Source organism: Aythya fuligula, chromosome 2, assembly GCF_009819795.1.
Source record: "Aythya fuligula isolate bAytFul2 chromosome 2, bAytFul2.pri, whole genome shotgun sequence".
Taxonomy (NCBI): domain Eukaryota; kingdom Metazoa; phylum Chordata; class Aves; order Anseriformes; family Anatidae; genus Aythya; species Aythya fuligula.
Window position 1 is genome coordinate 80,466,258 of NC_045560.1, and position 12,218 is coordinate 80,478,475.

Below are 12,218 nucleotides of genomic sequence, written 5' to 3' on the forward strand. Positions count from 1 at the left end.
TCCTTACCATGGGCTTTGCCAAATGCTGCAAACCCTAGGTGCTGACTGGAATTACTGCCAAGTTTGGGGTCAGCCTTGGGATTCATTATAAAGAGCTTTTAAGGCAGGGGCTCCGAAGCCAAGCAGTCATTTCTGGCCAGGATACTAGTGCTGCGTGTACCTTGGAGTGCATTTAAAGGGTGCTTGCTTGTCAGGGTGGGCACAGTGCATCAGCCACGTCAGGTGATGAGGACGAAACCATAATTTAGTGTCTGGGGGAAGCAGCAGCCACCAGCAGGCGTGGGCTGCACATCGCTGCTTGCAGCCCTGGCCTTTGCTCTCTCCCCGCCCTGAGGCTGCTGGACCACAGCGGGGCTTCGGCGCAGGTAGGTGGGCAGGCAGCAGGAGGGGGACGGGGCAGCCCCCACCCCAGGGTGTTTTCTGCAGGAACAGGGCCATAACGGAAGGAAAAGAGGAATTTTTGCTTCGCCCTGTAGGGTGCTGCTGGTGGGCTGCAGACACTCGGCGCCACTGAAGCACGGTCGCTGTGTGGTGCTGTTAAGTGAAAGTAAAAGTACGCTTTTCCGTCTGCCTTTTATCTAGGCTTTTTCTTAAAAAAAAATAAAATAAAATCATGACTGTCTGGCAGCTGAAGCAGTATTTTCTTTTTTTTCTTTTTTTTTTTTTTTTTTTTAGAATTTGTACAGAAAACCTGGGCTAGAAATCCCCAGATTTCAGCTCGAGCTTTTCCACGTAGCTGGGTCTGGGCGGTAGCGCTGCTGCCCTGGATGTGGGGGGGAAGGAGCACAACATGCTCACGGCGAAGTGAAACCTGATAGAAAAGAGAAGCTAGAAACCACCAAATCTAAAATCAAAGAGAAGGAGAAGTCTTCCTGCTCCAGCAGGAAGGTTTTACAGTACTAACCGGTACCACCACCTGCCTTTCAACACGTTTTCACACCTGACCCAGCCCTCACACCTTTCACCCCGCTTCCTAAGGGCTCCTGGTGGGGATGTAGCTAAAACGAGTCACGGCTCCGGCCGTGCAGTGCCCGCCCTGGAGCTGCACCTCTTCTGTGGGTTGCTCCTGCTCTCAGCAGCTCACAGCAGTCCCGGGCTCCCCGCCTGCACCCGTGGGGCTGCTCAGGTACTTCTGTGCCCCGGTGCGAGCTTGGCCTCGGCAGAGCCAGCAGGTGAAAGCAGTGGTGCTGTACACGTCCCAGGAGGTAAGCGTGAGTATGCCTCTGGTGGGCTCGGCACCTTTTTGCAGCGTAATTTGTGCTACCGAGGCATGCAGCTCTTCTCACGTTGTTAAATAGTGTCCTTAAAGTTGGCATGCTGAGGAAGGGTGGGGTGTACAAATGCAAATAGGGGAGAAAAAAATGCTTTTTCAATGTGACAGATTCCATTTCTTTTTTTTTTTTTTTTCTTTTTTTTTTTTTATTAAGGTGAATTGAGAGTGAACTTTTTGCTGGTTCTGCACCCAGATGCACCCAGATGAATCCAGCCTTTGTGACTCACCAAGTCGCGTTAGGTCCTTCAGGAGTGCTTCCTGGAGCCCTTACCAAATGCTTTATTTTTCAGCTATAGCCATGGAGAGCCTGAGTAATGCAAACAGCAGATTCGCACTCGATCTCTTCAGGAGGGTTAATGAGACCAACCCAACAGCAAATGTTTTCTTCTCACCCGTCAGTGTTTCTGCAGCCCTGGCTATGGTCCTTTTAGGGGCCAAAGGTAATACTGAGGCACAGGTGCTGAAGGTTAGCAACATTTTCTCTCTTGTTTTATATTTTATTAACGTCAAAAGTCATTAAGTTTTAAAGGCAGGAAAAATTAAAGGAGGGCGTTATTTTTATGAGCGTGGGGCAAAATTTTTGTCACACTCATTGGGTCTCTTTCTGCTATCTGTCTGTCCTTTTCCAGCGCTGTCTTTCCATCTTTGCCATCACCCCTTTCTCTCACTTAATTCCACTTAAGTTAATTGTTGAGGTGGTAAACTAATTGCACTAATTTATCAGTCATCATTTAAATTGACTGGAGTTTCCAGCAGCAAGTACTTGCTAGTTTTCATGAGACATTTCCACAAGAACTACTGCTTTGTAATACATGGCTACTAACAGCATGCTTAATAATACCAAGTGTATTTTGCAAGTAAGACATAATAATATAGTTTTATATTTCAAGCATGACAACTATGATAATGCATGACACTGCTACCTAAACATCAATATCGTAGTAGCAGCTAGACACCCAGATATCTGTGAGGAGCTGAGGCCATGTGCCTACTTGTACTGTAACCTTAGGTTAGGTAGGAGAGCTCAAAAGACAGTGGTCTGGCATGTTCACCTTGGGTTTTGCTGCAGACCCAGCTCATCAGCCCTTCCACGTCGGACAGCCTGCCCCATGAAAGCTGGGGCAAGCAGCTTCTGCATTTTAAGTTAGTCTTCCAGAGCTGGTGGTTTCACAACTCTGAGTGCAAGTTACAAAAGCTGGTGTAGGTAGGAGTGTACCAACTTCCCCTGGGTCTCCTGCACAAAAGGGATTCGGTTGCTGCTGTTTCTCTCTTTGTTAGGCAAATGTCTGCTAGTGCAAATGGGCGTATGAGAATTGCCACTGCAGTCCTCGTAACGTATTTGCTTATGATTAATTTCACCTTTGTATTCTGAACTTTAGGAAGAACTGTTTTATACTATTAACCAGTGCTGTGCTTACTGAATAAGACAGTAAAATTGAATCACTACTTGTACAAACAGACTTTGAACATATATTTCTTATGATTCAACTGTCGGCCCCACCCAGGATAAATCTACTGAGATCAGAAATAACGCAAAAGAAGCTTGTGTGTGTTTCGGCACACTAACCTTCAGTAATGCATGTTCCCATAGCATAATGCTTTATTTATCAAAACACAGCTAATTAAGGAGACAGTGACTGATAAGCACGAAGGGCGGTTTACAAGCATATAGGAATTTGCTTCTGTGGTCATAATCCTATTGTGATTTGTCTTTGTACTGGTCTTCCTGATCTGTCTGTATGTGCAATGCAGCTTGAATTCATGCGGGCAGCAAGGCCTGACCCAAAACCCAGTGAAGTGAAATAAGGCTTTGCTTTGGATTCAGTGGCTGTTCCACAGTAGTCTTCCCTACTGAGAAATACTTGATTTAAGTGCGGGTGAGATGTCCCTGCTTTGGTCTAGTCTTTGCTGTCAGTGAGGTCTGGTAGCTCTTGTGATCCTGTTATAAGACTTGGCTAGCCAGCTTCCCTCTAGGAAAGGATGTACTGGTGTATAATATGGTATATACTTGCATATGGGGTAGCTGTATGTGCGTACACACACATATATGCACATGTGTGTGTATATGTTTATATATATAATATAAAGTATAACTGCTTTTAATTTAAATATGATAGTTATTTTTTGAAAGTGCTTATATTTTCATGAAACCATCAAAAATAATTGTTCTAAATTTTCTCCAGACCTCGCCTTCCTCAAGAGTTCATATGAGCCCTGTCCTAGTTTTCACTATATCTTTTGAAAACCAAAAACCCAAGCTCCCTATGGCCAAAGACAGAGGCAAGAAACCTAAAGTGTCTTTGTGGCATCATTTTTCTTTTCAGTTTCCCACCTGGGAATAAGGCCTATCACCCAGTGGCCCAGGGAGGGGAAATACACAGACATCACTTGAGTAGGACTCTGGATTACAGTCAACAGCTTCATCCGGGGCTAAATATAAAGCAGTAGCTTAACACAAGTGACTGACACGGCCAACATAGCCCCAAGGCAATAGTTTCATTCATTCTTTGGAGTCTACAGAAGTCTCTTAAGCAGCTTCAAGCTTCTTTTGCTTTCTTTCTTCAATTCAACAAACCAGGCAGACTGTACAGATACTTTGCATATTGTTTAGAGACAGTATTAGCAGCAGTTGGTGTCTTTTATTTCAGACACTTCATTTTGATGAAGTTGAAGACATTCACTCCGGATTTCGGAGACTGACCGCAGATATAAACAGAAGGGATGCTTTCTATCTCCTACGGATTGCCAATCGGCTTTTTGGAGAGAAGTCCTACAGCTTTTTGCCGGTACGTTTATGCAGATCATAACTGTGTGGTGGAAACTCAGTCATCAGTTGCTTTCCTGTCTTTTCAGAATGCCCTATGGCAAAAACACCACTAGAGTAAGTCCAAATGTAAAACCTGTGACTTTCTGCTTTAGTAAGCAGTGCAACGTAGGCATTGCTGTCTTCACTGAAAATGTAGCCAGTTGAGAATTTGGGGTAAAAATATTTCTTGGCATATTTCTAAAAGTTACTGGGCAGTCAATGAAAGTGTTGCATACATGTGTATGCATTTTCATATATGTCGGCATCTGCACAATCTGAAGGATGCGCCTACAGGACATTAGGCAGCCAAGCCTTTTGTTTGCTTGTTCACTTCTGCTGCATTTTGGGCTCAAGGCAAAAAGTCAAAAAGTCTAGGTTGTTTACAGTAATTATAACAACATCCCTCTCCTATGTCTTTTGCTACCAGCTTTTTAGGATTTTCATTGTTCAGGAGAACCACATTACTTAAAATATTTTTGAAAACATTTAACGGGGATTCCCTGTGTGTCTAAACAACACGCCTCTTCGTGTATGGCCAGGTATTGCTATTTTTATCCCTTTCTGGGACTTTTTTTTTTTTTTTTTTTTTTTTTTTTTTTTTTTTTTCCCACCCCAGTCATGCTTGAGCCTGTTTCAAGAGAATGACAGACGAATACTGGAACACCTGTAGTAAGCACTACAGATGTATACGTGGCAGATGTTCCACGAGGCTTACTCAGTGGTGTTTCAATCAGAAATGGCAATAAAAAACAAACAAATAAAAAAAAAACAGACAGTGCACTGTCAGAGCCCCACCTCAGAGCAGGTGATAACGTTCAATTTGCATGTTGTCTATACCATAAAGAGATGTTTTCTTATCTACATGAAATAAAAGCTGTCCTTATCATTCCAAAATCTAGGATTTCCTGAATAATGTTCAGAAATTATATGGAGCTGATCTGGCTACAGTTGATTTTCTTCAGGCATGTGATGAAGCCCGGAAGGAAATTAACCAGTGGGTAGAGGAGAAAACTGAAGGTAAACTACTTTCATTAATAAAGTAACAAACATTTTTTTTTCATACTTTAGGAGCAGGAGTAGGCTTTGTTTCCTGCCACCTACGGAGTAAATTAGTTTTGCCCCAGGGTATTCAGTTGATTCATTGACAGAACCAGAGAATACCTAAGCAGGGTACTTCGACAGTTACATAAATCCAAAGTAATTTTCATTTTTTGTGTTCAGGCAGGTGCTGGATAGTTGTATAAACATAAATTTGTAATAATGAATTGGTGAATTAGTCTAAATTTGACTAAAATGACACCCTAGTCCATATCTTCTATATTTCTAAATCCAATAAGGGTAAATCTGTGTATTTTCTAGTCCTTGCAGAATTGACTGCAGGTACTGCAGAGGAATTTGACTCTGAAGCAATGTGCTGGAGCTCTCTGTGGCTTGGTTTGCTTCGGGTTCTTTTCATCTAGGTAGCTAGAATCAAATCATGAGAGATATACTGAGTCATATGTGACGGTTTAAGCTAAAATATTACATTTTCTTGTAACGGTATATCAAAAGTTATAGTAGTGTGTACTAGTAACAAGCATGGTGTGAAGTAAAGCAACAGGTGCTGAAATAAAAAATGGTTTATCATGGGAATGGGCTAGAGTTTTATACTTGTAGTATTTCTATAGCATCTGTAATTTTATGGATGATTTGTACGCAATCAATGTATTACGAGGTTTTATTGTGACTTTCCTTTTGTTGTCCCCTCTGAAGGTAAAATCCCTGATCTGCTGTCTGAAGGCTCAGTTGATAGCACAACCAAGCTTGTTCTGGTGAATGCTATTTATTTCAAGGGAAATTGGGCAGAGAAATTCGAAGAAGCCAACACCGTTGAGATGCCATTTCGATTGAATAAGGTAAAACAGATGCATTTTAGCATTATATATCTAATGACACGGTCCAAAAATATAGGTCTCAAATTGAAGCTTTACAAGATTTACTCACAAGTAATTTAATAAAAGAATGCAAATAGTGATTGTTTTCAGTTTACCTGAAAGAGGTTCTTTGTGGATTTTAGCATTTTTCTGTATTCAGCAAACTTTTTGTTCTATCACTTATTGGAATAAAATTAGAAGTGATTCTTATGTGTAGGCTAGGACCCTGACTGTGCCTGGCATTCAAGTCATTGCACATATTGTTTGAGCCCCATTTTCTTGTTCTATGTTCTGCTTATGTTAACAGCTTTACAAGATGCTATAGATGCTATATCTACAAGATACTATCAGCTGATTTATGTTGAACGGGGTTGATCTTTTTTGACTTTTAACACTCTCCCCAGTCATTTTTGCTGCTAGAGCAATGTAAAGGTCCAGCAACTTGAAGAAATCTTTTTTTTTTTCTTTTATTTATTTATTTATTTTTTCAGTTTCTGCAATGACTATGGCATAAAAGCCAAAGGAAAACCAAAAATTCATTACATCTTTAGAAAAAAAATGTTATTAAACATGCAGCCAGGAGTCTGATGAAGGTTGTTTTATAATTGCCTGATATGGTGGAAGAGGGAGGGGTTGGGTTTTTGAGGCGTTTTTTGAGGGAGGGTTTTTGCAAGCATGCAATTCTTGTCAGTATCCTATCAGATCTTTAAATTAGTATTTTAACATTTTCTGTACCTTTTAACAATCCAGAATGAAAGAAAAACAGTGAAAATGATGTATCAGAAAAAGAAATTTCGTTTTGGGTACATCTCTGACGTGAAGATCCGTGTTTTGGAGCTGCCTTATGAGGGAAGAGAACTTAGTATGATCATCCTGTTGCCTGATGATATTGAAGATGACTCCACTGGACTGCAAAAGGTGACCCACCTAAGCTAAGCTAAAGTTATTTAATGGATAAGGTCAGCCATTCAAAATTAAAGCCTTAATGAGTTCTTAGAGCCCCAAATCTATCAAGCATTTTTGTTTAGATAATGCTCTGCTAACACTGCAATATGGAACACATGCACACACTGAATCAGGGAGAGAAATTGTGGTCTGGTTTTGTAGCTTGTGTTTCTGTGTCCTTTAGCTTGCTGAACAGAACCACAAGGGAGATTATGAAAACAAAATTAACTTGCTTTGCTTTTTGTTTGTTTGTTTGTTTGTTTGTTTTGTTCTGACAGAACCCTCCTTTTGCTACCTTTGAAAGTCTTTATTTTCTTAGCCTTATGACAGTTAAGCTGTTTTCCATTAAATAACCAGTAACATATCAGCATCTTCAATCTCTCTGATGATTAGTTTTGTTACTGATTTTAGCTATGTAATTCCACTCAGTTAGATTAAACAGGAAGAATGATTAGTTTTGGTTGCCATCAGTGTATGCTTTATGCTTTTCCCTTCTCTGCATAGCAGCAAGAAGCAAATATTTGTTTTACTTTATCAACTAAAAACCGCACTGACTCCACTTAATTTTATTAGCATTCATTTGATCTATGTGGAGCTATCAAAAATGAGGGTATGGTCATTTTTATATAGTTATTTTGTAGTTGTATAGTACTATATAAAGCCCTTTAAATGCTTTAAATGAAAGTGACACATTTCTACCCTGGTGATAGGTAATGATTTCTGTGTTCTTAATTCTAGCTGGAAAAGGAGCTCACCTTAGAGAAGCTCCAAGAATGGACGCGTCCAGAGCATCTATATTCAACTGATGTTCACGTCCACTTGCCAAAATTTAAGCTAGAAGAAAGCTACGACCTTAGATCGGATTTAGTTGCTATGGGTTTGTTGGATGTATTTGAGAGTGCCAAGGCTGACTTGTCAGGAATGTCAGGGGCACGTGACCTTTTCCTCTCTAAAATCGTCCACAAGGCTTTTGTAGAAGTGAATGAGGAAGGCACAGAAGCTGCAGCTGCCACTGCTGGCATTGCTATGCTCTGCATGGTTATGGAAGAGGATTTCAATGCTGACCATCCTTTCCTTTTCTTTATTCGCCACAACCCAACTCGAAGCATACTTTTCTTTGGCAAATATGCTTCTCCGTGAAAGATAACCTATCATTTGCAGAGTCATTCCTGCAGCAATTGACAGATACTTTGCTCATGAATGAGCTGGATTTTGACACAGAAAGTTGAGGCTCCTATCTTGTTTTTAGTAACTGTCATAGAGGTTCTGCATTTCCTGTGAAAACAATCCCAGAGAACCTGATTCGTAATTTTTTTTTCTTTTTTCTTCTTCTGGAGATTCAGAACATCATTAGTCACTAGGAAATAACTGAGACAAACTTAACCATAGGCAGAAGAAATCTTCTTTTGAAATCGGATGAGAAATAGAAATATTATTAGAAGAAATTTGTGACTTTTAAGACACCCATTCACCCTGTCTCTCTCTTTCCATGGGTTTTTCTGTGTTTGCTCTTAAGGCTGACAAACCCCTGACTTCATTGTTGACTTGTCCAGTCATTCTTTATGCACATGTACATGAAAAGCTATGTCTTGCCTAAAGTCTTGCTTTTCAGAGATGCATTAATAAAATACTTCTAGGCACCAAAAGGCATGCTCGTGAACAGCTGAGTTTACCCAGTTCTGTCACGGAGTAGAAGGTCAGATGACATTTGTTTGGAGACATCTATTAATAGAGAAAGGATTAAGCTATTTAAACAAAAGCAACCCCTTTCAGACATTACCCAGAAAACTTATAATACAGCTTTTAAATGTGGAGGAGGAGGAGAAACAAGTAATAGCTTCAGGCGACATAAAGGCAATTTTTCAAATACATAGTTTGGTGCCATTTTTGTTATTGAAAGACGTGTGAACACCTGTCAGGGTTAGGAAGCTTTAAATGCTTGGAGGTAAAGGGTACCTTCCTGCAAGCTTTCAGTACAGTATAGCTTCTCTCCAGAACCTGTGTGATCTCCAAAAGAAAAAACTCTTCCTCAGCTTTCCAGAGGATGACTACCAATAATCTGCAGCACATACCCGATGTTACTTCATTTATTCTTTATGTACAAGGATTCAACAGTTATTGAGCTCTCAATTCCACTACCTCTTTATTAATTAATTCTTTATACTGTGCAACAGCCTTTTGCTGGGTAACCACTGTAATTACACTGTTAACATTGTGTTTATTTCTGGATATTATTTACCTGTTTCGTGTATATGCTGGGTACCGTTTCTAATGTTTACCTTTACAACCTCAGCTCTAAGTGGGGCGCACACAATCACTTACATAATTGCAAACTGCATAATAATTTTGTCTTTAAGTAACCAATAAAGACTTTATAAGTGTGTGTTCAAAATGGAAATTTTTGTACACAGCTTATTATTTCAGAGTACAAAAGTAACCATCTATGTGGCTGGAAGGCTAGCTCCAAAGAAGATTGCTGGCCCAGTAGGCATGTTTAGCTATATGAAGTTTTTGGCCTGTTCAGAGTAGGTGGAAATATTGAAAAAACAACCTTGGCTCTGGAAAATAGATTAATAACTGAAGCATTTGCTTCCCCTGTAATTGTAATGACCATCTGCTAGCACAAGGAACAGGAAGAAAATAACAGTTTATGTGAAATGACATGAGCACATTGGTAAACATGGCCATTCCCTCTAGTCCTGTTGCTCGTTACTTGTGAGAAGAGGTTAACCCCCAGCTCCCCACAGCTTCCTTTCAGGTAGCTGTAGAGAGCAATAAGGCCTCCCCTGAGCCTCCTTCTCCAGACCAAACACCCGCAGCTCCCTCAGCTGCTCCTCACAGGACTTGTGTCCCAGGCCCTTCACCAGCTTCGTAGCCCTTCTCTGGACATGCTCCAGGGCCTCCATGTCCTTCTTGTAGTGAGGGGCCCAAAGCTGAACACAACACTCAAGGTGCAGCCTCAGCAGAGCTGAGTACAGGGCTCAATCCCTGTTCCTGATTCCTGATACAAGCCAGGATGCCATTGGCCTTCTTGGCCACCTGGGCACACTGCTGGCTCATGTTCAGGTGAGCATCAATCAACATCCCCAGATCCTTTTCCTCCGCACAGTTTTCAAGCCACTCTGCACCAAGCCTGTAAAAAGTCTTGTAAGTGGGTAAAAACACCAGCTCAAAACCCATGTAAAAATTTGAAACTGTTTGGTGTTGCATTAGTTCTAGGTTTCTGGGCCTTTGGTTGTAGCCGCCAGGCAAATAAATCTGCCACAGACAGATTTTTGATCAAGGACGGACCATAAACTCACTTATATTACATCCTTATCTTAATCTGTTTAAACCCAGTCAACTCAGTCAGCACATGACCTCTGAAGGTGAGTGTACCAGGAGATTAAAGTAGACAAAGTTACACCGCTTCGTACTATCACGCAAGGTTTTATGTAGAGACCTTAATTTATTACTTTGGTTTCAGAATTCAGTAGCTGAAGTATTACACAGAGACAAATTTGGCTTTCTACAGGCAGGCTACAGAAAATCAAATCACAGCAATAAGAATTTCAATAAATGTCAGTACATTTTTCTTCACATGTGGCCATTTTTAAAAGAGCCAGCAAATCTATGAACTGGTAATTTCCTCCTGTATTTTATGCCCCACAATAACAGAGTGGTGGGTGTTTTTACATGCTCCTCAGAACAAGTGACAAGGACTGACTGTATAAGGGAAAAGTGGAATATCAATTATATTCACATGGCCAAAAAATAAATTGAAAAATGCTGCTACAACTAGCTCACACAATGCACTTTAGCTTTAGAACTACTGAATGAATTCAGGCTTCACTGCATTCAAAGCCTGGTAACTTTCAGTATGCTTTAACTGAAGGCTAAAGAATAAATTGTAACTTTAATGAGCTAAAGATAAAACAGAGATAAAACATAAAAGATAAATGCCATATCATAAGTCTCCACACAAAAACCAGGAACCTAACTATAGTTTTTCAGTAGCAATCATAACTCTGCATGCATAATATACAAGAACAACTTCCATATGAAGTTTCTTTATATTAACCCAAGGAAATGTAATATTCAAGAGGAAAAAATCAGACTGACTGCAGATGAATTTCCTAGGAGGGGATTGATAAATACATAGGAAAGAACTTCCCTGTTCAAAACCAATTTGCAAGGGGCTACTAATTTATGAAGACAACATACAAGTTTCTTCTCCAACGGAAAAGAGAATTACAAAAGGTAAACTGCACCCTCCATTTTGTTCTCTCCCTAAGCACAGTGTTCTTTATACCAATTCAAAATTCAGAGCAATATATGTTCACTGCGATGTGATGAGTAAGACTGACTTGTATTACTGTTCACATAGACTCTTTATGATAACCCTTTAATCTCAGTAATTAAAAAAGATAAAAACAAAACCCCTCTACCATTGGGCTGCTATCTGATTCATAGAATCTAAGTTGCTCTTCTTTTAAAGTAAATATCGTATCCTGGATAAAGTAGAGAGCTACATCTCGGTTTTAAGTCCCCTTACCTTAGAGATAAATTTATACAGAGCATGTTTAGTCAGACTTTCATTATTAAATCTTTTACATACTTATACATGAACAAAAAGCTGGTAAAGCACATAAACCTGATCAAATCCTCAGATCTTTGGCTTGTTTTTGTTTTTTGTTTTTTTTTTTTTTCTCCCCCCAATGTGGCTTGGCTAGACAGAAATACAGCAACTGCAATCCATTTGAGACTACAGAGATAAAAAGGTGCAATTGAAATCAGAAATTGGTTTTTAGTTGTTTTCTTTTCTTATTTCTTAGCAAACCTGTCTAGCTTCGTCATGCCATCTTGTGGCACAAACTAAATACATATTCCTATCCATATTCATTAAGGGACCTATACAATCCCTCACTACTTAATAACAGAAAACAGCAAATACAGCCAAAGTCCTGCAGCACTGTCTGTCTGGAAACACACTGAACATGTGCAGCGGCTATTGGCAGTTCTGTAGGCAACCTCTTCTCAAATTCCTCACGTTAACCAGAAAATGATGCATTTTCAGGTTAAATAGAACTTGAAACAACCAGTTTGTGTAATTGCTTCTTTGTAAGCCATGTTATGGAAAGTGGCAGACAGTCTCTTTGGCGAAGAACCTTTCTTTCAACATGAGAGAAAAATCAGAGAAGGGAAAGTGCAGCCCAGGGTTAACTGAGGATTTAAAATCTTTGTGCATGGAAAATAATACAAAAAATTAAGTAGGAGTAAATAATTTCATATTAATATTTAG

The 12,218-nt window shown here is 40.0% G+C and overlaps 1 protein-coding gene across 1 annotated transcript; it reads left to right on the forward strand.

Annotated features, from left to right (window-relative positions):
* The first annotated feature begins 235 nt into the window (after positions 1 to 235).
* Positions 236 to 9,306, forward strand: LOC116485370 (leukocyte elastase inhibitor-like). Its single transcript, XM_032180672.1, has 7 exons — positions 236 to 365; positions 1,564 to 1,739; positions 3,922 to 4,059; positions 4,979 to 5,096; positions 5,832 to 5,974; positions 6,743 to 6,910; positions 7,676 to 9,306. Exons 2-7 carry the CDS (start codon positions 1,572 to 1,574, stop codon positions 8,075 to 8,077), a joined length of 1,137 nt encoding a protein of 378 aa, XP_032036563.1. The 5' UTR covers positions 236 to 365; positions 1,564 to 1,571; the 3' UTR covers positions 8,078 to 9,306.
* Positions 9,307 to 12,218: the final 2,912 nt, after the last annotated feature.